This window comes from Podarcis pityusensis, assembly GCF_964106645.2.
Source record: "Podarcis pityusensis genome assembly, chromosome: 7".
Lineage (NCBI taxonomy): Eukaryota > Metazoa > Chordata > Lepidosauria > Squamata > Lacertidae > Podarcis > Podarcis pityusensis.
This window is the reverse complement of record NC_138031.1, coordinates 12,017,584-12,044,913: the sequence shown is the minus strand read 5'-3', so window position 1 is coordinate 12,044,913 and position 27,330 is coordinate 12,017,584. Positions and strand designations below refer to the sequence as shown.

The following is a 27,330-nucleotide window of genomic DNA, read 5'->3' as shown; positions in this document are numbered from 1 at the left end:
AAAGACAGGTTACCAAAAAGGGCGAGCATCAAAGTTGTGGAAGATGAATACCTGGGGATCCTTAGATCTTTACTGTTTTCACACATGGTTCCCACATCGCGATTTGCCGCTTCTGCGTGTGACATCATTCTGAGCGTCTGCACAAGCGGCGAAACCCAGAAGTAACCTGTTCCGTTACTTCCGTGTGGCCGCGGAGCGCAACCCGAAAACGCTCAACCTGAAGTGACATTAACCCGAGGTATGACTGTATTCCCGTTGTGGCGACTGCAACGCAGGTTGTATTGCAGGGGGTTAGACTAGATGACCCTTGGGTCCCCTTCCAACTCTAGGATTCCATGAGGGTTAGGGTGTTCCTTTGGCAATTAGCTTATATATCTGAGTTTCTAACCCTGCTCTAAAGCCCAAGTCCATGTCCACTTGCAGGCCAGCCTGACCCATGTTTAACAGAGAACCGAGGCTGTTGGATCTCGGCAACAGATGTAGGAATCTGGAAATGCAAACAGGGAAGACTGGAAAGTCTTGAGGCCCAGCATCTGCTGTGACATAAGGCGATAATCTGCTTTTGTCCAAATGAAATCTAACCAGCTCAACCTACGATAAGTAGCCTAGCATGTGGTGGATGCTAACACATGGATAATTACAACCAGAAACACATTAAAAAGAGAGAGGGGGATCAGTGTTTGAGCTGCAACCCTACAGCCACTGTGAAACAACTCCACACAGCTTAACGAAGTTTAGTAGCTGATATAACCTGGGGTGTTGTGTATCATGAATAGTGTAGCACATAACCAGCTATTATGGAAGACCCGGCAGATTTAGATTAATATCCCCAGGGCAGCCACATAATTATTTTCGGGCTTCCACCTATAAAAAGAGGACAACTGTTAGCTAGCGCTCCTGGTTTCTATGGGGCTTTTAAATTTGAAAAGCACTTTCTAAAGTTTGCAACATTGCAAGACTAGGATTTCCCCTCACTTCCTGAAGTTTCCCAAATCTGCTCAGGAGTGGAGGCATGCAAGGGGATGGGAAAAGGGGAAAGTCCTGTTGTGCAAATGGATGGACACATTTGGATGTTCCCCCCCCCCCCACGTTATTTGATGTTCCCTTCAAACTGGACCACACTGTTATTCTCATATCACACTGGACGTGAAGGGAGGATGAGGACTAGTGACTTGGCTATAAACTGTCACATCAAAATTAAAATGCAGAACAGATCTCAGTTCATCCCATTAGGCTCATCATGCTTCAACTCAGACCCAAAGCCTCATCTCACCCCGGGAAATCTAACTCTTCATTTGGCCCTATTGACTATCAACGAAAAGGCAAAAGTGGTTGCCTGCAAATTTCATCCACTTCTGCAAAGAAATGAGAAAAGTTTCCCAGTAGTGATGTATGGAAGTGAGAGCTGGACCATAAAGAAGGCTGATTGCTGAAGAATTGATGCTTTTGAATTATGGTGCTGGAGGAGACTCTTGAGAGTCCCATGGACTGCAAGAAGATCAAACCTCTCCATTCTGAAGGAAATCAGCCCTGAGTGCTCACTGGAAGGACAGATCGTGAAGCTGAGGCTCCAATACTTTGGCCACCTCATGAGAAGAGAAGACTCCCTGGAAAAGACCCTGATGTTGGGAAAGATGGAGGGCACAAGGAGAAGGGGACGACAGAGGACGAGATGGTTGGACAGTGTTCTCGAAGCTAGCAGCACGAGTTTGACCAAACTGCGGGAGGCAGTGGAAGACAGGAGTGCCTGGCGTGCTCTGGTCCATGTGGTCACAAAGAGTCAGACACGACTAAACAACTAAACAACAACAAGGAAGAATAAGAAGCAAGTTTTACAGGCACCAAGCACAGAAGCCCTTGAACCTACTTGTCTGACATTTGGCAGGCTTCCCAGAAGGGGTGGCTAATTTCACCCCATTTTTGCCCATTTCTGACAACCGGGGGTGGGATCCCCAATGCTAAAGAAGCCTCAGTTTTTCCAAGAGTTAGGCATCAGATCCCAGCTGAAGTGGGTCACACCCAAAGTGTTTCAAGGCAAAGCAGTTCACTTTCCATGGTCCCAAGGCAAGATCTCAACCAGATCTCCTTTTCAGTGCCCATCCCAAGGCTCCATCACTTCCCTGAGTCATCCTGGAGCCATGCTACTGTGGGCACATTCTGTACTGTAATAGTTTTCTGCAGTCTGAATCATATCCATTTAGGGGGATGGGTGGTGGCTGGCCAGTTCTGTCTCCCCAGTGGCTTAACTCCCATGTGCTCAGCACTTCTTAGTCCTGAACGCATTTTGGGTGTGTTTGAATTCTAAATTAGAACTCAAGTTAGATGCCATCCCTAGTGGATCTCACGACAACTTTGAAGTTCCGTTTGCCTTGCAACGTGGAAATGCTGGTTTGCGTTCCCCAGTTGTTGTTTTCCAGGGACACTCATCATGTCTTTACGGCAGGAAGGAAGTGCAAAGGGCCTGTGGAATTTCTGGCCAAGGCTGTTCAACTATTGCAAACATGTCAGCCTCACAAACACAAAAGCATCCATGACTGATGGCCATCCAACTTCTGCTAAAAAACCTCTAATTTTTGAGAAGTAAAGGGACATAACCCTAACGAAAACCGTGTGATTCAAAAGCATTTGTGATGGTTGCTTTCCTCCTTTAGACACACACACATTGAAAGCCCTACAACATCTAGTACAGTGGTACCTTGGTTTTCAAACTTAATCTTTTCCGGAAGTCCATTCCAAAACCAAAGCGTTCCAAAACCAAGGCGCGCTTTCCCACGGAAAGTAATGCAAAACGGATTAATCCGTTCCAGACTTTTAAAAACAACACCTAAAATGGCAATTTAACATGAATTTTACTATCTAACGAGACCACTAAAATGAAAGCAATAACCAATGTACTGTACTGTAAAATAAATAAGACAGTATTGTAGATGATTAAAATTATTATTTTTTTCTTATTTGCACTTATGATAGTTATTGTTTGGGTGGGGGGGCGGCCTCTGATCCATTGCCACAGTCACTCAATCAATCAATCAATCAATCAGTAGCTGAACTGGGTTCCACACAGTCACAAAAACAAATGAACCGAAAAAGCCTCAAAAACAAAAATGCAAAATAAATAGCAAAAACAAAAGTGCCAAACTTAATCCGTTCCGGAAGTCCGTTTGACTTCCGAAATGTTCGAAAACCAAAGCGCAGCTTCCGATTGGTGCAGGTGCCCCGGAAACAATAGCCAACAGCCACAGTGGACATTCAGCTTCCAAAAAACATTTGGAAGCCGGAACACTTACTTCCGGGTTTTCGGTGTTTGAGAACCAAGGCATTTGAGTACCAAGGTACCACTGTACGCATAAACTGCTTTGTGCTTTGGAAAGTTGTTTGTTCACTGTACATATGAACAGCACTTAAGAGATTGTTCACGTGAAATCAAGGAGCAGGTCTCAGTCTCTTTTTGGGTACCATTTTCCAAGCTTCCAACAGTTTTCACGGCTGATTTCAAAAGCGCTCAGAACTTTTGGCTCCTTGGGAGTTCCTGAGCAATGCCAGCTACTAGGAGAGCATGAGATTCTTAATCTCAGGGTTGAGAGTTCGAGCCCCGTGTTGGGAAAGATTGCAGGGGGTTAGACTTGATAACCCTGGTGGTCCCTCCGAACTCTGCAATTCAGTGATTGTAGGGATAACTGTGTGGGGTCTAAAGCCCCATTAAAAGAACTGATCTAATCTTTGTATAGCGCTTTCCCGACAAAAGTGAGCTCCACACTGAGCAGCTGACTATACAGTGGTACCTTGGTTCTCAAACTTAATCCGTTCTGGAAGTCCGTTCCAAAACCAAAGCGTTTCCCATAGAAAGTAATGCAAAATGGATTAATCCGTTCCAGACTTTTAAAAGCAACCCCTAAAACAGCAATCTAACATGAATTTTACTATCTAACGAGGCCATTGATCCATAAAATGAAAGCAATAATCAATACACTGTACAGTGGTACCTCAGGTTACATACGCTTCAGGTTAAAGACTCCGCTAACCCAGAAATAGTGCTTCAGGTTAAGAACTTTGCTTCAGGATGAGAACAGAAATCGTGCTCTGGCGGCGCAGCAGCAGGAGGAGGCCCCATTAGCAAAAGTGGTGCTTCAGGTTAAGAACAGTTTCAGGTTAAGTACGGACTTCTGGAACGAATTAAGTATTTAATCCGAGGTACCACTGTACTATAAAATAAATAAGACTGTATTGTAGATACTTTTGAGAACCAAGGTACCACTGTAACAACAAAGCCATTTGCATTTAGGAACTCAAACATTTCCATTAATGTAATCAAACCATAATGCCAAATATTTAAATGAGCAGTTAGTGCAGTTCAATACAAACTCATAATAATTCAAATAAATTATTTCCCTTTTCTATTATTATTATTATTATTATTATTAGCCTCCGCCCATCTGACTGGGTTGCCCTAGCCACTCTGGGCAGTTTCCAGCATATACAAAAACAAAATTAAACATTAAAAACTTCCCTATACTGTACAGAGCTGCCTTCAGATGTCTTCTAAAATCAAGATCCCAGGATGAATGCATTGAATAATTTACTTAATTGCCTTTATCTTTGAAGGAGCTTAAGGTGCTATACACAGTTCTCCTCTCCATTTCCATCCTCACAACAACCTTGTGAGGTAGGTTTGACAGAGAGATGGTGAGTCGCCCAAGGCCACCCAGCGAGCTTCGTGGCTGAGTGGGGATTCGAACCCTCATCTCCTGGGTCCTAGCCCAACGCTCTAACCAATACACCACAACGGGACGGAAAAAGCAGCTGCAGTTACATCCTCCTACAAATCTGGGACAGTTCGCATCTTCTGAGCCACATTTGAAACTGGCCTAAGGGGGTTATCTTATACAGAGTCAGATCACTAGGTTCATGTACCCCAGTATTGCCTACACAGGCTGGCAGTGGCTCTCCAGAGTTCCCCTTCTGGAGATACCTTGGATTGAACCCTGGTCCTTCTGCATGCAGTGCAGGTGCCCTGCCATTTAGCTATCGTCCCCCTACAATACTGAGCAGGCCATTGATCCATCCAGTTCAATATTGCCTACACGGGTTGGCAGCAGCTCTCCAGAGTTTCAGGTAGGAGCCTCACCTGGAGATGCCTTGGATTGAACCCTGGTCCTTCTGCGTGCAGTGCAGGTGCCTTGCCATTTAGCTATCGTCCCCCTACAATACTGAGCAGGCCCTTGATCCATCCAGTTCAATATTGCCTACACGGATTGGCAGCAGCTCTCCAGAGTTTCAGGTAAGAGGCTCACCTGAGGATGCCTTGAATTGAACCCTGGTCCTTCTGCATGCAGTGCAGATGCCCTGCCATTTAGCTATCGCCCCCCTACAATACTGAGCAGGCCCTTGATCCATCCAGCTCAATATTGTCTACACGGGTTGGCAGCAGCTCTCCGGAGTTTCAGGTAGGAGCCTCACCTGGAGATACCAAGGACCGCATCTGGGGGCCTTCTAGCAGCCAAGCAGATGCTCCAACACCGAGCTCAACTTCCCTCTCCCCGCCTCCACCAGCGTCAAAAGAGGAAGAAGAAGAAACAGCCATAATATTTTGCTCTTCCTCTATTCTGCCCCTGCTAGGGGGTAATCAAGAAAAGGCTACCTATGCAAACCGATCGAATTCTGCACCCTGCAAGGCAAGGAAGGATGCAATCCGAACCCCCCTTACCTGGAAGTAAGCCCCACTGAAGTCAACAGGGCTTACTTCCGAGTAGATCTACGCTGTCAGGAGTTGCACCCACGGTGTCAACCCCCCATTGAGCCACACCGCGGAGGATCGGGTCGCACGTACGCAAGGAGCGAGGCTGCAACCCTGCGCTCGCTTCCATAAATGCATCCTCCCGGAGTCACCAGGCAGAGGATCGGGCCGCACAAAAGCATGCATGCAGTTTCCACCCCCTTCACACAACGCCAAGGATCGAGGCCACTACCCCACGCAGGCTTCCGCGGGAGTAAAGAGCACCCACTGAGCGACACTTCCTGCCGAGGAATCCGCACGCGGAGGATCGGGCCCCGACGACCGCACATCAGCGTGGGGATCGGGGCCTGAGAAAGGCCTTGCCAATTAAGGGGGGGGGGAGCTGCGTTGCTTTGTCACCCCCATTCATTGGAAGAGGTGGCTCCCCCATTCCCCATTTTGCTTCCCCCTTATAAATGAGGCAGCCTGGAAGCCGCAACGCTCCGCTGCTCCCCACCCGATCCCTCGATCCCTTCCCCATAGTGATGCTCGACCGCCTTTGCTTTGCGCTGAAACCGGTTTGAATGACTTAAAAGACGGGGAGAGGGGCGATCAAGCGATGGGAAGGCGCGACGGTGTTGCAAATCAATGCAATGCCAAATAAATGATAATGCAAGAATAATAATAATATGAATAACCAGGTCACACTCACCGTTTCCGCCGCGCGCGGATCCGAGGGAGCGGGGTGGGTGCAAAGCGATCCGCCGAATTGCAACGGGTGGCGGCCAGGAGAAGGAACCAGATTTCTGCAGCCTCTTTTGCAAAAGGCAACGGAGCTTCCGGGTTGGTCAGTCTCAACGTCACTGCTACAGGTTTGCAAGGAAGAGGAGGCGGCAAGCTGCTTGCGGGAGACAAAAAAGATAGCTATAAAAGGAAGGGACCCGTCAGGGGAGAGGAGGAGGAGGAGGAGGAGGGAGCCCTGTTTACCTCCGAGATGCTCGATCCGTGCCCCGATTCTGAAAGCATCTACCTGGGAGTAAAGGTTGATTTTGGACACACAGTCGGCAGAGCGCGAGCAAAGCTTTTCCTAGCTTTGTGCCATGCGTTTGGAAAAGGAGGGAGGATCTGCGTAAAAACAGCCCTTCAGGATCTGGCCTGGGGCATCTCGTACTCACAGGGGCCATCCAGATACCTGTGGGAAACCTTCGAGCAGGATTCGACCACAAGAGCCCTCCTCTCCCCCTCCTGATGTTTCCAGGAGCTGGTTTTCAGAAGCCAACAACTGTGAACATAAACATAAGCTGTCATGGCTAGTAGTAGCCATTGACAGCCCCTCATACGCTCCGAGCACCCCGATTTCCCAGGGAAAGTCCCGGAATTACAGAAGCCATCTCGTTTTCTGATTTGACCCCCGAGATGTCCCTGTTTTCCAATTTTCTCCCCTCCACTTCTCGGAGAACAATTAAAAGTGTGTGTGTGTGTGTGTGTTTATACTGATAATAAAATACCTGCACCAAATGAAGGAAGGGGGCTTATGAAGCCCTTTCTATAATTTTGAAGAATAAAGGTCAAAAATCCTCTTTAAATTCTTTAAATACTTCAGCAGCCAGTCATTTCTTAGGAGTGTTTATTCCTTTATTCTAAATGGAGCTTACAGTACAGCTATACAGTGGTACCTCTGGTTACATACTTAATTCGTTCCAGAGGTCTGTTCTTAACCTGAAACTGTTCTTAACCTGAAGCACCACTTTAGCTAATGGGGCCTCCTGCTGCCGCCGTGCGATTGCTGTTCTCATCCTGAAGCAAAGTTCTTAACCCAAGGTACTATTTCTGGGTTAGCAGAGTCTGTAACCTGAAGCATATGTAACCCAAGGTACCACTGTAATTTTATTTTGTTCCATTTTCCTGTGGAAGGTACAGGATCCCATTCCTTGCACATTTTTTCTTTGCAACAACCCTGTGAGGTAGGTTCTGTGGAAAGGTTGCAATTGGCTCAAAGTGACTGATGTATAAGGTATTTGACATATATGTGTGCAGCGAGACTAAATGCAGGAGCAGCTTCCTGTTGTAGAATAGGTAAAGGTAAAGGGACCCCTGACTATTAGGTCCAGTTGTGACTGACTCTGGAGTTGCGGCACTCATCTCACTTTATTGGCCGAGGGAGCCGGCGTACAGCTTCCGGGTCATGTGGCCAGCATGACTAAGCCGCTTCTGGCGAGCCAGAGCAGCGGACAGAAATGCCCTTTACCTTCCCACTGGAGTGGTACCTATTTATCTACTTGCACTTTGACGTGCTTTTGAACAGCTAAGTTGGCAGGAGCAGGGACCGAGCAACGGGAGCTCACCCCGTCGCGGGGATTTGAACCGCCGACCTTCTGATCAGCAAGTCCTAGCCTCTGTGGTTTAACCCACAGCGCCACCCGCGTCCCTACGTTGTAGAATAGAACGTCCCCATTTTCATCTGAGAAATGTTGGGTAAGGGTATGAGCCCTCTCCTCCATGAGTTCGTCCCATCCTCTTTTAAAGCCATCCAGCTTGGTGGCCCTGTGTACTGCCTCCTGCAAAAGCGAGTTCCATAGTTGTAACTACGTACTACAGGGAGGAAGTACTCTTGCCTTTCCTGAACCTTCCAATATTTTCCGCTTCCTTGGATGTCCACAAGTTCTATAGTTAGAAGGAGGGAGAAAAACTTGCGACATTTGCCGGGTGTCTATAGACACCTATGCTTTGAACCTTTCTGGAGGAAAAGCACCTAGAGGCCCCCACAAGATTTGATATCTAAGCTATGGGATTCCTTTCCACCAAAGTAGTGTAGTAGAGATGCCACCTGTCTGATATGTAACAGGAGGGAGTTTCAAAGGGTGAGTGGTGTCACACCGAGGTCCATAACTATGGGCAGGGCCAGATTTAGGTTTGATGAGGCCCTAAGCTACTGCAGGTAATGGGGCCCTTTATATGTCCAGCTGTCCTTTGTCAACAACAAATTGCCACTGTTTTTTGTGTTGAATATATGCGGTATGGTAATTTATAGACCTAATGGGTATCTAAAGCCATTTGCACATACAGAATGTAGGCACCCTATATCTAGAAATGAGCAAACCAGTGATATTTTAGGGAGCAGGCTAGCAGGCGGGGCCCATTACTTACATCATAGGAGCCTATACAACACAAAACTGTTGCTGTATGTAGGTTTTATTTTATTAGTTTTTTTATCTTATATTTTGGAAACATACATCATTTTTTTTCTTTCTTTTTTTATGGGGCCCCAAGAGAGTGGGGCCCTAGGCTATAGCTTGTTTAGCTTATACGTAAATCTGGCACTGGCTATGGGCTAGGATCTTGCTGCCTTGAAGATGAGCAGGATAGAGTTGCCCTTTCCTACAGCTTAGGATGCCTTTCACAGCTGACAGCAGGTTGGAAGACAGCAGGTGAAGCTTTTTCTTATCATCATTCCCCCCCCCCCCCGGGCCAATACAAGCTTAACCAATTTCTACTTGACTTGGAGCAGTTAAAGGCTGAGTAGCTCTGATTAAGTCAAGCTTGGGTTTCCAGCAGTTTTTGGACTACAATTCCCATCATCCTTCTAGCTAGGGGTGATGGGAGTTGTAGTCCGAAAGCAGCTTGAAACTCAAGTTTGGGAAACCCTAGATTGACTGAAAACACACACACACACACACACACACACACACACACACACACACACGGGATGTAACCCCTAGCAAGTCCTAGCACTGACTTGAGTTGTTTTCCATCTGACAGGGTGTAGTGAGGAAGCAGAACTGAGAAACGGCACTTCCTTTGCAAGGGTTGCTTGCCACTGAGAGTCACGTAAGATGGAAGCGCAATGATGTCAAGGGTTGTGGCTAACTTGCAAAAGCTGCAGCTGAATCTTACTTCACAACTGGTGGCTAGAGAGCTTCCTCTGCTGTGAATAGGCTTAATGGGTTTAAGACCCCGCTGGGCTCCTTTGGGGGGGGGGGGAGGGATATAAATTGAGCAACTAGATAAGGCAGGACATATTAGGAGGTGTCTAGGTGAGAAAGCCTAGTGGGCCCAGGTGCGCAGCCTGGGAGTCATTTTGGACTCACAGCTGTCCATGGAGGCGCAGGTTACCGTAATTCTGTATCAAGGGTGGCTGTCTACCAGCTCCACCTCGTACACAGGCTAAGACCCTACCTGCCCGCAGACTGTCTCGCCGGAGTGGTGCATGCCCTGGTTATATCCTGCTTGGACTACTGCAATGTGCTCTACGTGGGGCTACCTTTGAAGGTGACCCGGAAACTGCAATTAATCCAGAATGTGGCAGCTAGACTGATGACTGGGAGTGGCCGCCAGGACCACATAACACCGGTCCTGAGAGATCTGCATTGGCTCCCAGTACGTTTCCGAGCCCAATTCAGTGTTGGTGCTGACCTCTAAAGCCCTAAACAGCCTCGGTCCTGTATACCTGAAGGAGCGTCTCCACCCCCATCGTTAATAAATTATTATTATGTCTCCTCCTCAAGGAAGGAAGACAGCAAAGGATCTCCTTAGCCTGTGTGTGTTACCAACTTGTAACTTTAACTCTTCTGTTGGAACATACTTCATTATTGCTGCCCAAGGTTGGTGGGTACACAATCTTTTTTAGAACGAGAAAGGCAGGGAGCAAGATTTTATTTAGATGACTGGTTCTTAATGCAGGATTGGCTATCCTGCGGTCTTCCAGATGTTCCTGGACTAGACCTCCTCCATTGGTCATGACGGCTGGGACTGATGGACATTGAAAGCCCAAAAAGGGAGGCCACACCCACCTTTGTGTCCTTGAAACTTGCTGGTACATCATAGTAGGTCTGTGGCTTTCAAGCGTTGCTGGAGAATCTTAGGCTGAGGTCTCCCGTGAAAGGGTACAACCAGTACCCAATTCTGAAGGAGGGATTTCATTGTGTTGGTCAACAAGGCAGACTTTCCTGACAGTCAAATGCAGCAGGTCATGCATGCAGGACATCCACATCTTTCTGAGCAAGATCCTGGCTGCAACATGGCAGCAGCAGCATGGTATAACAGAGCCAATGGATAGACCAGGAAGAGAGCTTCATTCTCGACAAAGTTGTAGGCTAGAGAACCTGAGTGAGGCAGGAGAGAATCAGAGCAGGGACCCTAAAGGTTTGAGATCCAAGATGTATGAGATCCGGAAGTGGTGGTGGGTTGCGCATGCGCACAAATCCAACTCAGTGTAGAATTGCAGAGTCAAGGAGCTGTAAGTGTGCAAACCATAGGAGCAGTTAAAAATGGCTTTGTGTGTTTACAAGCTCTTGGCACATGGAGAGCAGTCATCACAGAGATTCCTGTCCATTCTGCAACCCGGTGGTTTTAGTGAAAATGCTATGGTTTCCCTGGCTTTACTGAAAATCTAGCCCATGAGGACATAAGGCAGTGAACAAACAGTGCAAACTAAAAACCAGAGTCCTGTAAAACTTTTCTTTGAAAAATTGCCATCTGTGTTACAAAGCACTTAATATCTGCTATTTTTGTCATCTGAATCTAAGAATTCGGTGCAATGCCTGCTCCTTTGGTTCTCTGACATCGTTGAGGTTGAATGAGGTTGAATGGTACTCAAGAGGAAGCATATAGGATGCCTTTCTTTTGCTTAAAACATCAGCAAACACATTATTCTACATGAAACTGCAATTCTGCAAGGTTAATAGCTATATGTTTCCTAAGAAAATGTCTGGGATGATTTCCAGGCCAAATGTAGGATGTAGCAAATCAACAAAACCCTTAGCCTATGAAAATAAGCAGATGCAAAAATGTACCTGAAAAGTAGGCAATGTTTATCCTGTCATCACTGCTTTAAGCTGCTCACTTTAAAAGACACTTTCAAGGATGCGTCCCAAAATAGCAACCCTGCTTGGTATAAAAGGTACCAAAAATCCAGACATTTGGTGTACGCCTAGCCAAGAAACTGGGACGCGGGTGGCGCTGTGGGTTAAACCACAGAGCCTAGGACTTGCCGATCAGAAGGTCGGCGGTTCGAATCCCTGCGACGGGGTGAGCTCCCATTGTTTGGTCCCTGCTCCTGCCAACCTAGCAGTTTGAAAGCACATCAAAGTGCAAGTAGATAAATAGGTACCGCTCCGGTGGGAAGGTAAACGGCGTTTCTGTGTGCTGCTCTGGTTTGCCAGAAGCGGCTTAGTCATGATAGCCACATGACCCGGAAGCTGTCTGCGGACAAACGCCGGCTCCCTCGGCCTATAGAGCGAGATGATCGCTGCAACTCCAGAGTCGGTCATGACTGGACCTAATGGTCAGGGGTCCCTTTACCTTTACCTAGCCAAGAAACTAATGGGGCGAGGTTACCATCTATTCTTTAAATGTAATAAGGGAACCTGAGGTAGGATTAGATAATTGAGGGGCAGGCCCGATATGCCAGAGCTATAGCATGTTCACAGGTGAGCTGCGTCTGTACAGGACCCCTACCCTCCCATGGAAAATGAATGGATTAGTGAATGTGTTTGTGTAAATACATGGGAGAACTCGTGTGTCCCCCTCCCCACATTTTGCTTTAGTCCTGCCCATTATCATTGGGATGTGGCTCCCTACGACTTCCTGAAGGGACTCTGTGGCCCTTGAGCCTATCTCACCAAAGTAGCCTACCTCTGTTTAAGAATTGGGCAGCTTTTACAATAAAGGCAATATGCACACAAATCTGGCAGCTGCTTAACCTTAAAGCGTAACAGCTGCAGTTGCACAGAAATCTTTTAAAAATGAGGGTTAAACAGAGTGGAAATAAAAGGACTAATGAAGGTGACCACAGATCTATCCACCCCCAATTCTCTACCTCATGGCATGTGCACACAGGTGGAAAAGTTAAAGGTGCTACTGAAAAGCAACACTTTTTGTATTAGCAACAAAGTCTTAGCATTTAACACTTGGGAGCTGCGTATTAGGACCAGAAGAAAGACTGTTTAGTATAAACTACCTGCAAACAACATAGTAAGAGCCCAAAAGAGAAGCATTTCAGTGCATCCAGATCCCACCCCGAAAAAATCTGTGCGCAAATCTGTATGAACACCAGAATGAATGTATATGTTTATCTGGTGCTCTTATCTCTTTACTGAATAGAAACTAAACATAAGCATCAGAAAAAACATATCCTCTATAATTGTATGTGAATGAGATCTACTTTTTCCTCCTATAGCAGACTCCAGTTGATAAAAGGACATTCAGATGCCTGGGATCAACTGAATACATTTATTTCAAAGCAATTTTAAATATTAAAAAAGTAAAAATTAACACATACAGTACTCAAACTGTCACATTAAACACGTGAGGAGACAAGTGTACTGATGTATTATGATTGTAACATACAAATGAGACTTCAGTTTCCAACTAGTGGCTCTAACCAGATCTGCTTTCTATACATGTTGATGCACTATGTCATAAAAAAATAAATAGCAATTGCTGTTCAACAGTAAAATAACACACCATTCGCAGAACATACTTCCCTCTCCTCAGGGGAAAAAAAAACCCCAAAACAAACAAGACTTCCCAAATATGTCATGTACAAAATTGCAGATAGTGGCTCTTAGTTTAAATACAATATTGTACTTAAATCTCAACCGATATATCATACATGGTATTTTTATTCTCCTATGGACTCTCAAATCACCCAGAATAGTCAACTCTTGTTCCTGATGGAACTCATTTTATTTTTTAAAAAATTCATTATTATACTACTTCAAAAAAGCATACAAAATAATAGACATTTTGACTCTACATCATTTTACACATCTGGATCTCCTTTATATGGGTTGCACTTTCTCTCTCTCTCTCTCTCTCTCTCTCTCTCTCTCTCTTTCAACCAGTGGATTTCGAGATCATTTTAAAATATACTTGACAAAAAAGGTAGATCAGTTTTGTTCTTTAATGCATCTGAAGCACACTGCATTGATGAGCAATATGGAATGCAAAGTCATTTTTTGTTCTGGCTTTCATATAAACAGCATGAGTCTGAGAAAACACTGAAATCGGTAACATTGCAGAGTCGATGCCAGTAGGCTCAGTCACTCACTTGAAAGCTTATATCTTTTTTAACAGAATGTGTCATGACACAGATGAAGCAATAGTTTAAAAACCACTTTCCAATAATAGCTGATAAATATTTTGCTCTTCTTCATGCAAGATTTCTTAAGTTGATTATGTTCTGTATGTTAACCATTTAAATAAAAATAAATATTCACTGACTACAGGTTTGTAAAACATCAAAAGCGAAAGCCTCAGAGTGATTAATGTGAACTTGTGCTTTTTGTGAAATGGAAACCTTTTGACAGGGAGTCACGAGAATCTGCTGTGAAGGAAAAAGAAATTTGGGCTGTTGCAAAAACAGTTGTTTAAAACCGGGGTGGCTAACTAGTGGCTTTGCAGATTTGTCTATCTCCAGCTCGAATTGGCTCCAGCCAGCATAGCCAGTGATCAGGGATGACTGTAGCCTAGCAACATCAGGGCAGACACAGGTTAGCCAGCCCTGCTTTAAGCCAGGTGAACCCCGGAAACCACATGGAGCCACACTGTAAAACGTTCCGTGAATCATAAGCAAAACAAGAACATTCTGCTTTGCATATTATAACAAAGATCAACAAATAAATAAATGAAACACCATATCTGAAATGAGCATATATCCTTAATACATTGATCAGAATAAAGAATGTGTTTTAGATGCAAGTGATGGAGGGTGGAAACTCCAAAGCCATCTCAGATCAAAACATATCCTTCCTAAGTTCAGCTCAGTGGTTTCAGGATTGCTGGCAGATTCTGAAAGTTCAACCTCGAGCCATAATTAGGATTCCACAAAAGCAAATTTAATTCCAGATGTTACAGTCTGGCGTCATTATTTAACAGGTGATAATTTGCATGAAAGGTCATCTTTCACTCGTTTTGATGGCAGGGTTTTGTTTTTTAATTATTATTTCTCCAGGCGACAGAACTAAGAGAGCATTATGACTTAATAGCTCCAGTGGGTCGAAGGCTCAAATCCCCCAACAGCAAAGGTGTCTTCTAAATGAGCCAATTAGTTAGCACACACTAGCGCTCAAGTAAACTCATCTTTCAAGTCTGTGTGGCAACCAGATTGTAAAAGGAGTGCACTGCGTGAAAACCTGAAAAAGCTGACAGACACTTGTAACCTTTCTGCATAAACAGAGGTTGTAAGGAGTGGAATATGCTAGTAAGCAGATGGGGATGGGCTGCTTTTCTTTTAAAGACCCTGGTGCCGTGAAAGGAAACCTCCAGCCAAAAGTCCCATAAGTGTTCCTTCATCAGACACGAGCAATTTTAACTGAAGACTTTCAGATGGTGTTAGGTGAGGTAAATATCAGAGGGAGAAACACCAACGACATAATACAAACATAAAATGCCTGTTCACACAAACACGCCACAAAAGACTACTGGTTAATCTGTAGCATCAGTGAATATTTCTTTTGTTTGATGTGTACATTGAACACTTTCTTTGACAATACCAAGGAAGTAGATTTCGCAAGCTGTAAAGTGTGTACATTGGTAGCTGTAAACAGGGCTGTAAATGAGCCAAAGCAGTTCATTTCGAAAACTGAATCTAACTCTCTGCTAGTTATCTATTTTAGGAATACTGATTTATTAGAGATGGTAATTTCTGTAGTTAAACAGGACCGGATGAGACCAACCACATTTAGGGAGCTGGTAGTTCATACACACAGACAAAGAGATGTAAGTGCTTTGATGCCAAGGATGGCTTGAGCAAACCCAATAAGGCATGCCAGGTCCCAAGGCTACCGTAATACTGGCAAAGGCAGAGTAACACCGTTATGTACAATACAAGTATAAGTCACCTCGCTGGGTGAGCCGTAATTGAGTTCTTGTTCTGTAACAGCAGTTATATATACATATATATCCACAGTTGTGCACAGAATTACAGGGAGGGAGCAGCTGTTTGCTTCGTGCTAAAAGCCCGTCTTGCAGGAAGGATGTGCAATGCTCAAGTTTCCGATTCGACTCAGTCTGACAAAATATGGACGAAGGATACTGGGAAGACCCCTTTTCTCTCTGGCTTGCCTTCAATGTGGCCGATCTGCAGAGAAGAACAAACAACGTTGGCTCAGAAGGCATTGGCCCCCCGCCCCCAAACCTCCGCATTTGCTATCCCACATGGAGCAATAATGTATATTATGTGCTCAATAGTCAGTAGTTTTATGCTTCGATATCCTCACTCTGAACTTGGCCACTTTTATATGGAAGCAAGTCTAATTAATAGATACCTGAAATCTGGGAAACACCAAATATTTCAGACATTATCCTTATGTGGGTAACAGTTTTATGCGGTTACATTGGTGTGTGTGGGTTTTTTTTGGGGGGGGGGTCCTCCCTCACTTCCCTGGAAAAGACCCTGATGTTGGGAAAGATTGAGGGCGAAAGGAGAAGGGGATGACAGAGGACAAGATGGTTGGACAATGTTCTCGAAGCTACCAGCAAGAGTTTGACCAAACTGCGGGAGGCAGTGGAAGACAGGAGTGTCTGGCGTGCTCTGGTCCATGGGGTCACGAAGAGTCGGACACAACTAAACAACAACCTCCCTCACTAAAGGGTTTTGAGCAGGGCTTTGCAGCCATCTGCTGAGTTTCAAAAACCAGTTGGCCAAGCAGACTTGCCATGCTAGGAATGCACACCCAAAAGCACCAGTGGGTGATGAAATTGGTTGGGTTTTTTCTTAGTTTGGCCTAAATGTGCAGGTCTGCAGACACACAGCGGGCTCCTAGCTGTTAAGATAGGGATAGGGTTAATACCTTTTTTTCTGTGCAAGGCCTCTTTTGTTCTCGCAGTCATCAACCGCAGCTCTGATGCAACGGTCTGCTTCAGTGAGACGGGGGTAGCCAACCTAGTGCCCTCCAGATGTTGTTTAACCACAACTTCCATTATCCATGGCCACTGGTCACTCTGCTGGGGACTGATGGGAGCTGCAGTCCAACAACATCAGGAGGGCACCATGTTGGCTACCCCCGTGCTAGTAGGAGAACACCATGACCTATGCGGCTGCTCTGCTGCAAGGAATCTTGTACCTGAGCCTAGCCCACTTTCTGACTTATGCAGCTTGTGGAGGAGCAGATCACTTGGGTTCAGTCCATTCCCCACTTAAATCTGTGGCAAAATGTGAACTCTTCTTTAATGGAACTGCACTTGATACTTTAATTACAGAAAAAGACTAGCAAGGTTTAAAACGCAATTAGTAACACAATGCATGCTAAAACTATATTGCCGCACCATTAATAGAAGTGTTAGGCAATGCCTGAGTTGTGTGGTGGAAGATTAATTTAATTTAATGTTAGAAATAGTATGATCTTGGGTGTTATTTTGCTTTTCACAGACCTGTAACCACTTAATAAAACTGGATTCGGTTTTTCAAAGCAGGAAGGTACATACCCACCACTCTTGGTCCTCTTCACCTGTCACAATGATAACTTCTCCTTCAACAAATGTAAGCTCATCATCATTATCTGCCTGGCAATCATAGATTGTCTTCACTCGCCTAACTTTGTTCTTTCCCTAAAACATAAATCACATTATAGCTAAAAGGCAGGAAAATACCAACTACAGAACAAAATTTTAACGTAACAGCAAAAACACTGAATGCTACAATAAGTTTAAACATTTCAAATACTTTAAACCAACAGAGGCCTAAAGCCCTCAAAAATTTTCATGTATGTGTTGAGTAATTTAATGTTTTCATTTTTTTTTTTAATCTAACACACTGGATTTTGAAAGCTACCCACAGAACATTTAAGAAACAAAGGTCCTGATGTACAGTGAATTACAGAAGAAGATACAGGTGTACCCAGCAAGGCTGCAGCAGGGAATACATCATTTGTCTTGGAGGCACTAGATGAATGCATTTTTATTTCCCCAGATGTTTCCGAAGGGATGGAGAACTTGTGACACTCCAGGTGTTGCTGGACTCAAACTTCAGTCAGCCTCAGCCGGCATAGTCAGTGATCAGGGGCGATGGAAGGTGTGCTCCAGCAACATCCATAGGATGCACAATGCATACATATATGATTGGGTGGGGGTTATGTTTTGTTACATTTTTTTTTTTGTATTTTTATACCCTACTCTTCACCTGAAAAGGCTCCCAGAACAGCTTACGTAAGAACAATGGAGGCAGCCCGTGCCACCAGGCTTACGTTCTAAAAGACAGAAAACAAATGGAAAAGAGGATCTGGATCCCAGCCAACAGTATTTATTCCTCATGTCCCATTCCTGACATGTGCAGCTCACCAAGATGTGTAGATACATTACCCTTGCAGTTATCAGAGCAAGAGGATAGAGAGTCTATAATAAATATCAACTAAAACCTTTATGGCCATTATCCAGGGAGCCTATTAAGAGATTTAAGACCAATTTCTTATTTTCTGGCTGAGTAGCTCACTATCATAATGTTGTGGCAGCAAGCAGGGGGCTGCCAGGCTGAAGAGGTTGGCCAACCCAGTTGCATATATAGATTTTATTTACACTGAAATTTCTATCCCACTTTCCCCTTTCAACTGATCTGCTCACGAATCATGAATGATTTCGGGAAAAACAAAAGGAACAACCCTCACTCACAATAGCCCAACCATTAAAACAACTCATGCCAAATCCAATGATAACCGCTTTTCTGCACAACAGAAAATCCACTTGCACAATGGAACTGGGGAATTCTTTTCTCTGCCCTCCAGCCTCCCACACACCCCACAAAATCTGCTCCATATATGGGCAGGAGAGGAAGAAGCAGCCCTATTGCAGAAACAGACACCAGTTTGTGCTCACTGGATCTCACCCTAAATAAACACATCTCAAGACACGCAAAAAAAATAACCCCAGAAAGCCAGAACATAGCAAGGGCAACAAAATCTATCTAGCAGCATTCTACATTACTAGATAGAAGGGAACATTTTCAATGCTTTGCCACTGGCAGTTATATAAAGACAATTTACCAGGCAACCTTGGCACTTGTGAGTTTGCCTTTGTGAAGGTGGCTCAATTGAAATATTAGTCCATGTTCTTCTAGACAGGCAGCTCCCCGTTTCTACAGGGGTTGCATTTCTGGTCAAAGCACGCATTGGTGGAGCACGCAAAGATCTGCCCTGCCCCCTGTTCTGCCCCCACTCTTCCCTCTTCTGGGTCCAAAAGGACCTGCACATTGGCGGTTGCACATCAATTGGATACACCAAAAATGGTAACCACCTGTGTTGCATTTTTATAGGGATTAAGGAGCCAGGTTTATCCCCCAGTGCTTTCTTTACTTTGGAAACTTAGATGAAATTTATTTTTCAATTTTCACAGTTCTCCAGCCTGTCTGCCTGGCTACTAATCCAGAATGCGGCAGCTAGACAGGTGACTGGGAGCGGCTGCCGAGACCACATAACACCAGTCTTGAAAGACTTACATTGGCTCCCAGTACGTTTCCGAGCACAATCCAAAGTGTTGGTGCTGACCTTTAAAGCCCTAAACGGCCTCAGCCCAGGATACCTGAAGGACTGTTTCCACCCCCATCGTTCAGCCTGGACACTGAGATCCAGCTCCAAGGGCCATCTGGTGGTTCCCTCCCTGCGAGAAGTGAGGTTACAGGGAACCAAGCAGAGGACCTTCTCAGTAGTGGTCTCCCATCAGATGTCAAAGAAATAAACAACTATTTGACATTTAGAAGACATCTGAAGGCAGCCCTGTTTAGGGAAGTTTTTAATGACTGATGTTTTAATGTATTTTTAATCTTTTGCTGGAAGCCGCCCAGAGTGGCTGGGGAAACCCACCCAGATGGGCGAGGTATAAATAGTAGTAGTAGTAGTAGTAGTAGTAGTAGTAATAATAATAATAATAATAATAATAATAATAATAATATAAAAACGTAAGAATAATGCTGTGACAGATCGTGAAGCTGAGGCTCCAATACTTTGGCCACCTCATGAGAAGAGAAGACTCCCTGGAAAAGACCCTGATATTAGGAAAGAATAAGGGCACAAGGAGAAGGGGACGACAGAGGACGAGATGGCTGGACAGTGTTCTCGAAGCTACCAGCATGAGTTTGACCAAACTGTGGGAGGCAGTGGAAGACAGGAGTGCCTGGTGTGCCCTGGTCCATGGGGTCACGAAGAGTCAGACACGACTAAACAACAACAACAAGTGCCACCTGCTTGCTCTGCAACACACTGATCATAGCCTGGACCACACTCAGTCAAATCCCCTTGGCTAGCTTGAAGCAGCCTTGATGGGCAAGGATAAAGAGCACGTGGTTAAATTACTGCAAGCACCTTGTCCACATAATCAGGCTGATCCCACAAAACAGGATTTGATGGGGCACCGGACATCTCATTTGCACATGTCCCAACAATGGCATTCAAGTAATCATGAGAAGAGAGCAATTTTTTCGTCCTCAAATTGCCTGTGTTAGTCATAGTTTATCAGCTAGGCTATTTTGAAATACATGATTGTGACTGTGCAGCAAGTGATTAAAGTCAGCCAAGAAGCAACAGAAAGGTATTGGCATGGGGCGCAAAATGCACCAGGAAAGCTGTTTTCTTCAAGAAGCTTTGCTGTGTACCTCAAATTCCCCCGGTGTTGTTTTCTGCACAGAACTCTGCACACCCCAAAGCAGGGTTGGCAGAATCAACAAACCCTCGCTGCCTTATAAGAGAACAAACCATCTATCTACTCACCACGTTAATTTTTCTAGGAAGTGGCACTGGGGTCTCTGGCAGTGCATGGGTTACATCATTGGAGTCTTCAGGTGCTTGCTTTTGGACGGTCTCTTTCGATTGTACCTTTGGAGAAAGATCCACAGAATGAGACTTTTGATTTGCCTCAGAGGGCTGAGGCTTCGGTGACATTTCTCCAACAGGAGTTTTCGCCAAAGCATCTCCTAGCTGAGGCTTGGGAGGAAGGTCCTTCATTTGCGGCTTCGGAGGCAAGTCTGAGAGCTGTGGTTTTGGTGGCAGGTCTCCTAACTGGGGCTTGGGGGGTAATTCTCCTGGCTTGGGGGGCAAATCTCCAATCTGAGGTTTCTGGGGTAGTTCCATGGGTTGAGGCTTTGGGGGCAAATCTCCAGGTTGTGGTTTCTGTGGCAGATCAATACAAAGTGAAATGGACTTCTGAAAGGTTTCCGATTGTTGACTGGGCTTGTCTATTGAAGGAAGGTGAATCGTCTCTATTTTTCTTAGTGCCACTGAAACAGAAAGGAAACACAATGGAATTAATTTCAGAATGGGTTGCTATTTCTCCATTTGCAACAGATAAAAGTCCCACACGCTCCGGTATACAAGGTCCTATACCTTTATACGCAATCACTGTGCTCAACAGGAGAAAGCTTCCTGAGGATAACATCTGATTGTGTTCTGCACAATATAGGAATTTTAGCACCAACCCTTTGGAAATGCCTCGCTCTACTTATCAGACAGGCACGATCTCTATTGCCTTTCTGGCACTTATTGAAGACCTTCCTTTTTCAACCAGCCTCTTAAGTGGATATATTGATCCCAGTCTGCCTTCAAACTGTTATCACAGATCACATATATCACATAGTTTCTATTTGCATATATGCATTTATTTTTCATTATCTTTGTTGTTGTTTTTACCATGAAATTGCTTTGAGACATTTTGTGGGGATTCATAAATGGAATTAAATAAAACAGAGAGATGTGGAATTGTGCACTTGGCCCTGATCCTGGAATTCCCCATCCCTGTTATAGTCTAAGAGACATTTGTAAAACAGAGTACTGCAGCAACTATATTCTTAGTTCTTGCCACTCCTATGTCTTCAAACCTACAAAGCATCCCAGGATTAGACAGGTTTCTTATACTGAAACTTTATATTGTTCAAACAACTCTTCACAATATTACTACAAACATGCTGTGAGTAAGGCAAGAGAGAAAGAGACTGACCTGGGGGAAATCTATACTTGAGAATTCAGAGACCCCCAGCCAGTCAACAGTAGACCAGAACAGTAGTGGTTCAATGATCTGATTTTAGTATAACATAGCTCTGTATGCATTCATGCTCAGTATCTCTTACCTTTTTGAGGTAGTTTTGGAAGAACTCTTGGACCCAGTGCAGTCTTAGCAGTCCCAGTGCTGATGAACAAATACATAATGGTTTACATATTTATAATGAAATACCGAAATGCTCCTTTTTAGAGTACCAGGCATCAACGTTAGCAGCACAAACACTTTCCACAGAACAGACTCAAAACCTCACAGGGGTGTTGACTGTGGGCTTCCTTTACTCAAATATAACAATGTTTGTATATAAGGATTCTATTATTCTAAGCTTGTTTTTGAAATAGGCTACTGAAAGAGTATGGATATTGACCTGTTCAGATAGGACACCACTGGAACAGAAATCAGAAGTCAAAACAGAACTGAAAAAGAATCATGAACTGGGGCAGGGGAGATGTTGGTTCTTTGAATTCTGAATTATTTCAGCATTGGATGATCAACTCAAGGATATTATTTAAAACTAAGAATATATATATGCCACATTATGATCTCTTGTACCTGATATGTTTGAAGATTTGCACTGATTGCCACATTTCCAGGGCTTATTTCCTACTAAATGCGACATTTGAAATTTGCTCCAAAGATTTTGAAACAGTGCTAGCACATGAAAGCACTGCATTGCCTTTTTTCTGGAGTGGAGAGGAGATGTCTGCATAGCCTATTTCCTCAAAGCTAGTGCTGCAACAGCTTTTAAAAAAAGAATTTTTAAAGACGAAAACCTCCAAGTTCACTGGTGCTTTAGACTTTTATATCATGCGTCACAAAAGCTGTGTGAACGTGTGCCAGAAAAGGCTTTTCGTGATGTCAGCAAGGTCCTTTCTGAAATCAGGCCTCCTTCTATTGACAGCTTTTCTAGCTCTGTTAACATCATCATCTTCTTCTTCTTTTACATAAGAGTGGCTAGAACTACAATGCACATAGGGCTGTATCACAGACTTGTCTGAAGAAACCATGATACTGGCTTTTACATTACAAACCCTGGCGGTACATGCCTAGCAAAAGCCATTAAAAAGAAAAGAGAAGGTGAAATGTAAACAAGTTAAGTTCAACTATATGGTTTTTAAAAAAGGAACAATTTTCTACTGACTCACAAAAATCAATTATCTGGATTAATATCATTGTTTGGCCTCAGTGAACAAACAGAAAATATAAAAAATCTTACCCTGATTGTTGAGACATCCCCTCAAACTTGTTTGCAGTCTTTGTGGCTGGAGGACCCAAATCATTACCTATGGATTAAAACGTTAACTAAGTTTTTTGATTTTAAATTGGATGAAGTAGCAGATATCATAAATAATGTAAAGACTTTTCAAGTAGAAGCTATAGGATCTCACCGCTACTTTTTTTATGCATGGTGATGTAAGGCCAGAAAAGGCATTTATAACCTAGAATATGGCCTCCTATGCAATGTTAATTTTAAGCAATTTAAGTCCATCTGCTAGTAAGGGAAAGTATTTAAAAGAATTATACTATAAGAGCATGTTTGTACAGGAAGTGTGTTGTACACTGTCTGTTAGCATGTTATGTATGTGTTTGTAGCCAAGGTGCTATGAAAGAAGTTAGGCAAGAGTTAAAACTTTGTGATCTGAGGCATTTTCTCTTTTGAAAAATTGTTAACACTTCAGTCCATATACAGAACTTCCTATTTCTGTAATATATATATATTTTAAAAACTCATCCAACTGTTTACACCAAAATGTGCTAGGAAGCTGAAGGTAGAACTCTAATTTACTATTGTAGGACACTAGCTATACTGCTGAGGTTTCACATTCTGATACTAAAACCACACCCTGTTTCTATGAGAACTTTTAATTTTATCACCTTCTTTCACCACAAACTGGGAATTAATTTCTCCCAGAGAGGTTGAATTTGTTGATAAGAACTGATCTAGTGATGTGAATGAAGAAGTGCAAATAACCTTTCTGAAAATGTGTGCAATTCAGCCCTAAGAACCCCAGTGAAGAATTTAATACGTTTAAGGCCCTATTCACACAAATGGCAATTGCTTAGAATGCAGGCACAGAGCTTGTGTGTGAACTGGTCCTCAGAGAGTTAAATTGATAGTATAAAAGGAAACCACATTCTTGGCAAAGAAAAGGGCTGGTATGATGGGTGAATGAGTTGCCGTCTGAATTGTGCCTCATTCGAGATGCCCTCTTGCCTACAAACCTGTTTCAGGCAGCCCAAGGAAAGAACTCTTCTTTGAGCCAACTCTCTTCCCAGCTGAGAAATCAAAACCTTTGATTTATCAAAAAACAGCAAGCAAAGGTTGGATAGGGGCAGCCAAAATGTGTTTAAGGATGCTGTTTGCTTCACAGTGAGGAGGAACAGAAGACAAGAGACCACCTTTAGTGGCCATCCAAGAAAGGAGAAAAGCCAAAAGTTCTGGAAATCTGGAGATTCAAGAGTACAAGCCTCTCCATGCCCCATGGAGAGGACAAGGGTATGTTGCAATAAGTGGGGCAAGGCCCCCACTTAAAAGTAACTCTTGTTCCTTTGTCCCCACCCATCCCCTCCAGTTTAAGAAGCCTTGTTTTGATTATCCTGTTCTTGTCTACCCTCTTAAGGACACTACTGGGAGTGCAGTCAATCCCAAGGCTTTTTATAGCTAGAAAGGTTCTTATTGTTCTAGATCAGGCATAGGCAAACTCAGCCCTCCAGATGTTTTGGGCCTACAACTTCCATGACCCCTAGCTAGCAGGACCAGTGGTCAGGGATGATGGGAATTGTAGTCCCAAAACAACTGGAGGGCCGAGTTTGCCTATGCCTGTTCTAGATCAAGGCGGCCTAACTTTTCATACCAGGTGGGCCTGCAAGTGTACTTCGACACGGAACCTGTGGACTGCACACTGCCTTGTCGCTGGGCTGGGGTCGGGGCAGGTAGGCCAAGATAAGCAAGGCACCAGGCTTGGGGAAGGAGGTGTGAGGTTCTGGCAGGTCCTAGAGTCCTCCTACCTCCCTTCCACAACTGGGAAAGCACTAGCTAGGCTTTGGAAAGGAGGCGAGAGGAATATAGGACCCTGTCAGAGCCCTTGCACTTCCTTCTCAAAGCCCAGCACCTCACTTACTCTGCAACAGTTATGTGTTGCTCAGTTATTTCCCAACAATTATAGTTCTGTTATAGTTTAATCAACAGTTGCCATCTCTGTTTTATTTAGAAATTTCAGAGAATGTTATAGACTGTTGCAACAACAACAACAAAACCACTTAAACGAAATCAGGATGGTTTTCTGCCACAATACATTTGTTAGTATTTAAGGTGTCACAGGAATCTTTGTTGTCTCAGTCTGGAGGTGACACAAGCCAGAGATGCAAGCCAAAGATTTATAGTTACAAGCAGCACATGGATGCAAACACATAAATAAATTTAGTGAATGAAGGGCAGTTAACTAAGCATAGGCCTTCCCTTTGTCATGTAACAGGTAATTAACTTTTCAACACAAAAAAACAAGTGCACAATCCACTACTGGCTATGCCAGCTAGAAAGGGAGCCCCAGAGAATAATGCATTTATTGTTAGCTCTGCCACAGTCCTTGTTTGCATGTAACACTAAGCCAAACTGTGGCTTAGAGTGAACAAGCATGTGGACTCCCAGAGAGGAGATCACAGCTGCCTTGCTCCTCACCAGTTGTTCTGCTACTGTGCTGAACTGCAAGGATCGTCTGGGCTCATGGTTTAGCTTTCTCCAGACAAACCATTGCACAAAGCTTGTTACAGCTTATAGTTTGTCTGAGGAAAAGTACTGTAGGGCCACCTTTACAAATTGCTATTTTGTATGGCCAGAAACATTTCCCCCTATTCCTGAATTCCACTTGTTTACATGGACATGAAGGGCCCGCTGAATTTTTCGACTTTCAAATTCCAAAAATCAGGGGAGCTAAAAAGATTAAATTAATGTAGTTTAGTTTTGCTTGGTAAGTCAATTGTGTGTAAAATTGCATAGAAAAACCCCCTCACTGAAGAAATTCGCAAAAATAAAGTTTCACTTCCTAAAATGACAGGTCACTGTTACTTGTACAACCCTGTAACAACGCTCACCCACTTACAGATGAAGGGAATTTTGATCTATAAATTGACATACTTATTTCCTGTTTATTCAACTGTTCCTGGATTGGGGTTTTTTTTGGGGGGGGAGGGGAAACATAAATCAAGTCCCAAAGAAAACCATACAAATCTCATACTTTTTTCCTAAAGGCTGAGCACAAATTAAATTGTAGACTTTTTCAAGTTAAAGCTTTTTGCCATTGCAGTCAAAACCCATCATCATATTTGAAAATATAGGTCAAGTAATTCCTTAGAACACTTTCAGAAGTAAAGTCGAGGGCTTTGAAAATAGACTTGTCAGGCAAACCTGATGTACAGAAATGTCACACAAGACCAGTTTGTGCATCATGGTAAACCATAGTTAATGGTTTGCCAGGAAAATGAAACTACTCTTGCTTCGCTCTTTCCCTAGGGAAGCAACAACCCATGATCCCTGACATAGCATTACACCAGAACCACAACTGGCAAGCTAAAATGTAGCATTGGCTTCACACTGTAGTTTATCTGGTGCAAAATAAAGCACAATGCCAAGTTAGGGACTGTGGTTTGTTGGCCCCACTAGGGGAGGAGTAAAGCATGAGCCACCTGTATTTTCACAGCAAGCTACTTACTGTGGCTTACTATGATATGCAAACAAAGCCAGTGGCGAAGTAATTTAGGCCGCAATCCTATACACACTTACCTGGGAGCAAGCACTCAATGGGACTTACTTTTGAGTAGACATGTACAGGACTGCACGATAGTAAAGGAGAATCTTACAAAAATCTGAAATTTACTTGGCCAGACACAGAAAAAAATTCTGCTTTAGTTATTGCACTTTAGCAGACTATGGAGGCTAGAATGTTTTCAGCAGAGGACAAGGCAACATGGTAGTCTAGGGACAGCAGCAGCTTTAAAGTCTTATGAAGGGTGTGTTTTTGTAGTTTCAAGCACACACCTTAAGCTCTGCATAAATTGGTTTGATTTCCCACTTTCTGCCCCAGAGGACCTTCCTATCAATCTAAACAGAACTGTGCTAACAAATATTGGAAATAATTAACTGCCCTATTATGAATGTTCCATCAGCGGATGCCAGATGGAATTATCTTCCCTCTATCCCCCGGACATGCAATTCATGGTTGGTGGGTGGGTGGGTATCTCCTGATCCATAGTGGCAATTCTGTAGGGGCACCCGGGGGGGGGGGCTAAGCCCCAATGAGCTAGTGAGACTTGTTGAGTGGGTTCCCAACAGTTTAGCTGAACCCAGTTCAACATGTTTGGTAACTGTGTTAGCTACTTCTGCATGTTGTCGCCAGTAGAAATAACCAAGGTAGCTATGGGGATGTGGGTGGCGCTGTGGGTTAAACCACAGAGCCTAGGACTTGCCAATCAGAAGGTTGGCGGTTCGAATCCCTGCGACAGTGTGAGCTCCCGTTGCTCGGTCCCTGCTCCTGCCAACCTAGCAGTTTGAAAGCACGTCAAAGTGCAAGTAGATAAATAGGTACCACTCTGGCAGGAAGGTAAACGGCGTTTCCATGCGCTGCTCTGGTTCGCCAGAAGCG

General features: G+C 44.2%; 2 protein-coding genes across 5 annotated transcripts in view; both read right to left on the bottom strand.

Moving 5' to 3' along the window:
• Nucleotides 1-6,571, bottom strand: part of CYRIB (CYFIP related Rac1 interactor B) — a 64,164-nt gene extending 57,593 nt beyond the window's left edge. Inside the window, exon 1 of the mRNA XM_081012800.1 lies at nucleotides 6,426-6,571. The gene's annotated coding sequence lies outside the window, so the exon portion shown is untranslated. The remainder of the gene's footprint in view (nucleotides 1-6,425) is intronic.
• A 7,027-nt stretch (nucleotides 6,572-13,598) lies between these two features.
• ASAP1 (ArfGAP with SH3 domain, ankyrin repeat and PH domain 1) overlaps nucleotides 13,599-27,330 on the bottom strand; it is a 143,545-nt gene continuing 129,813 nt past the window's right edge. For all 4 annotated transcript variants that reach the window (XM_081012532.1, XM_081012529.1, XM_081012530.1 and 1 more), the window contains 5 exons: nucleotides 22,908-22,974; nucleotides 21,762-21,820; nucleotides 20,410-20,915; nucleotides 17,141-17,263; nucleotides 13,599-15,794 (listed from right to left, as the gene is read on the bottom strand). In XM_081012532.1, the coding sequence (XP_080868658.1) occupies nucleotides 15,720-15,794; nucleotides 17,141-17,263; nucleotides 20,410-20,915; nucleotides 21,762-21,820; nucleotides 22,908-22,974 (830 nt within the window). In that variant the 3' untranslated portion in view covers nucleotides 13,599-15,719. The remainder of the gene's footprint in view (nucleotides 15,795-17,140; nucleotides 17,264-20,409; nucleotides 20,916-21,761; nucleotides 21,821-22,907; nucleotides 22,975-27,330) is intronic.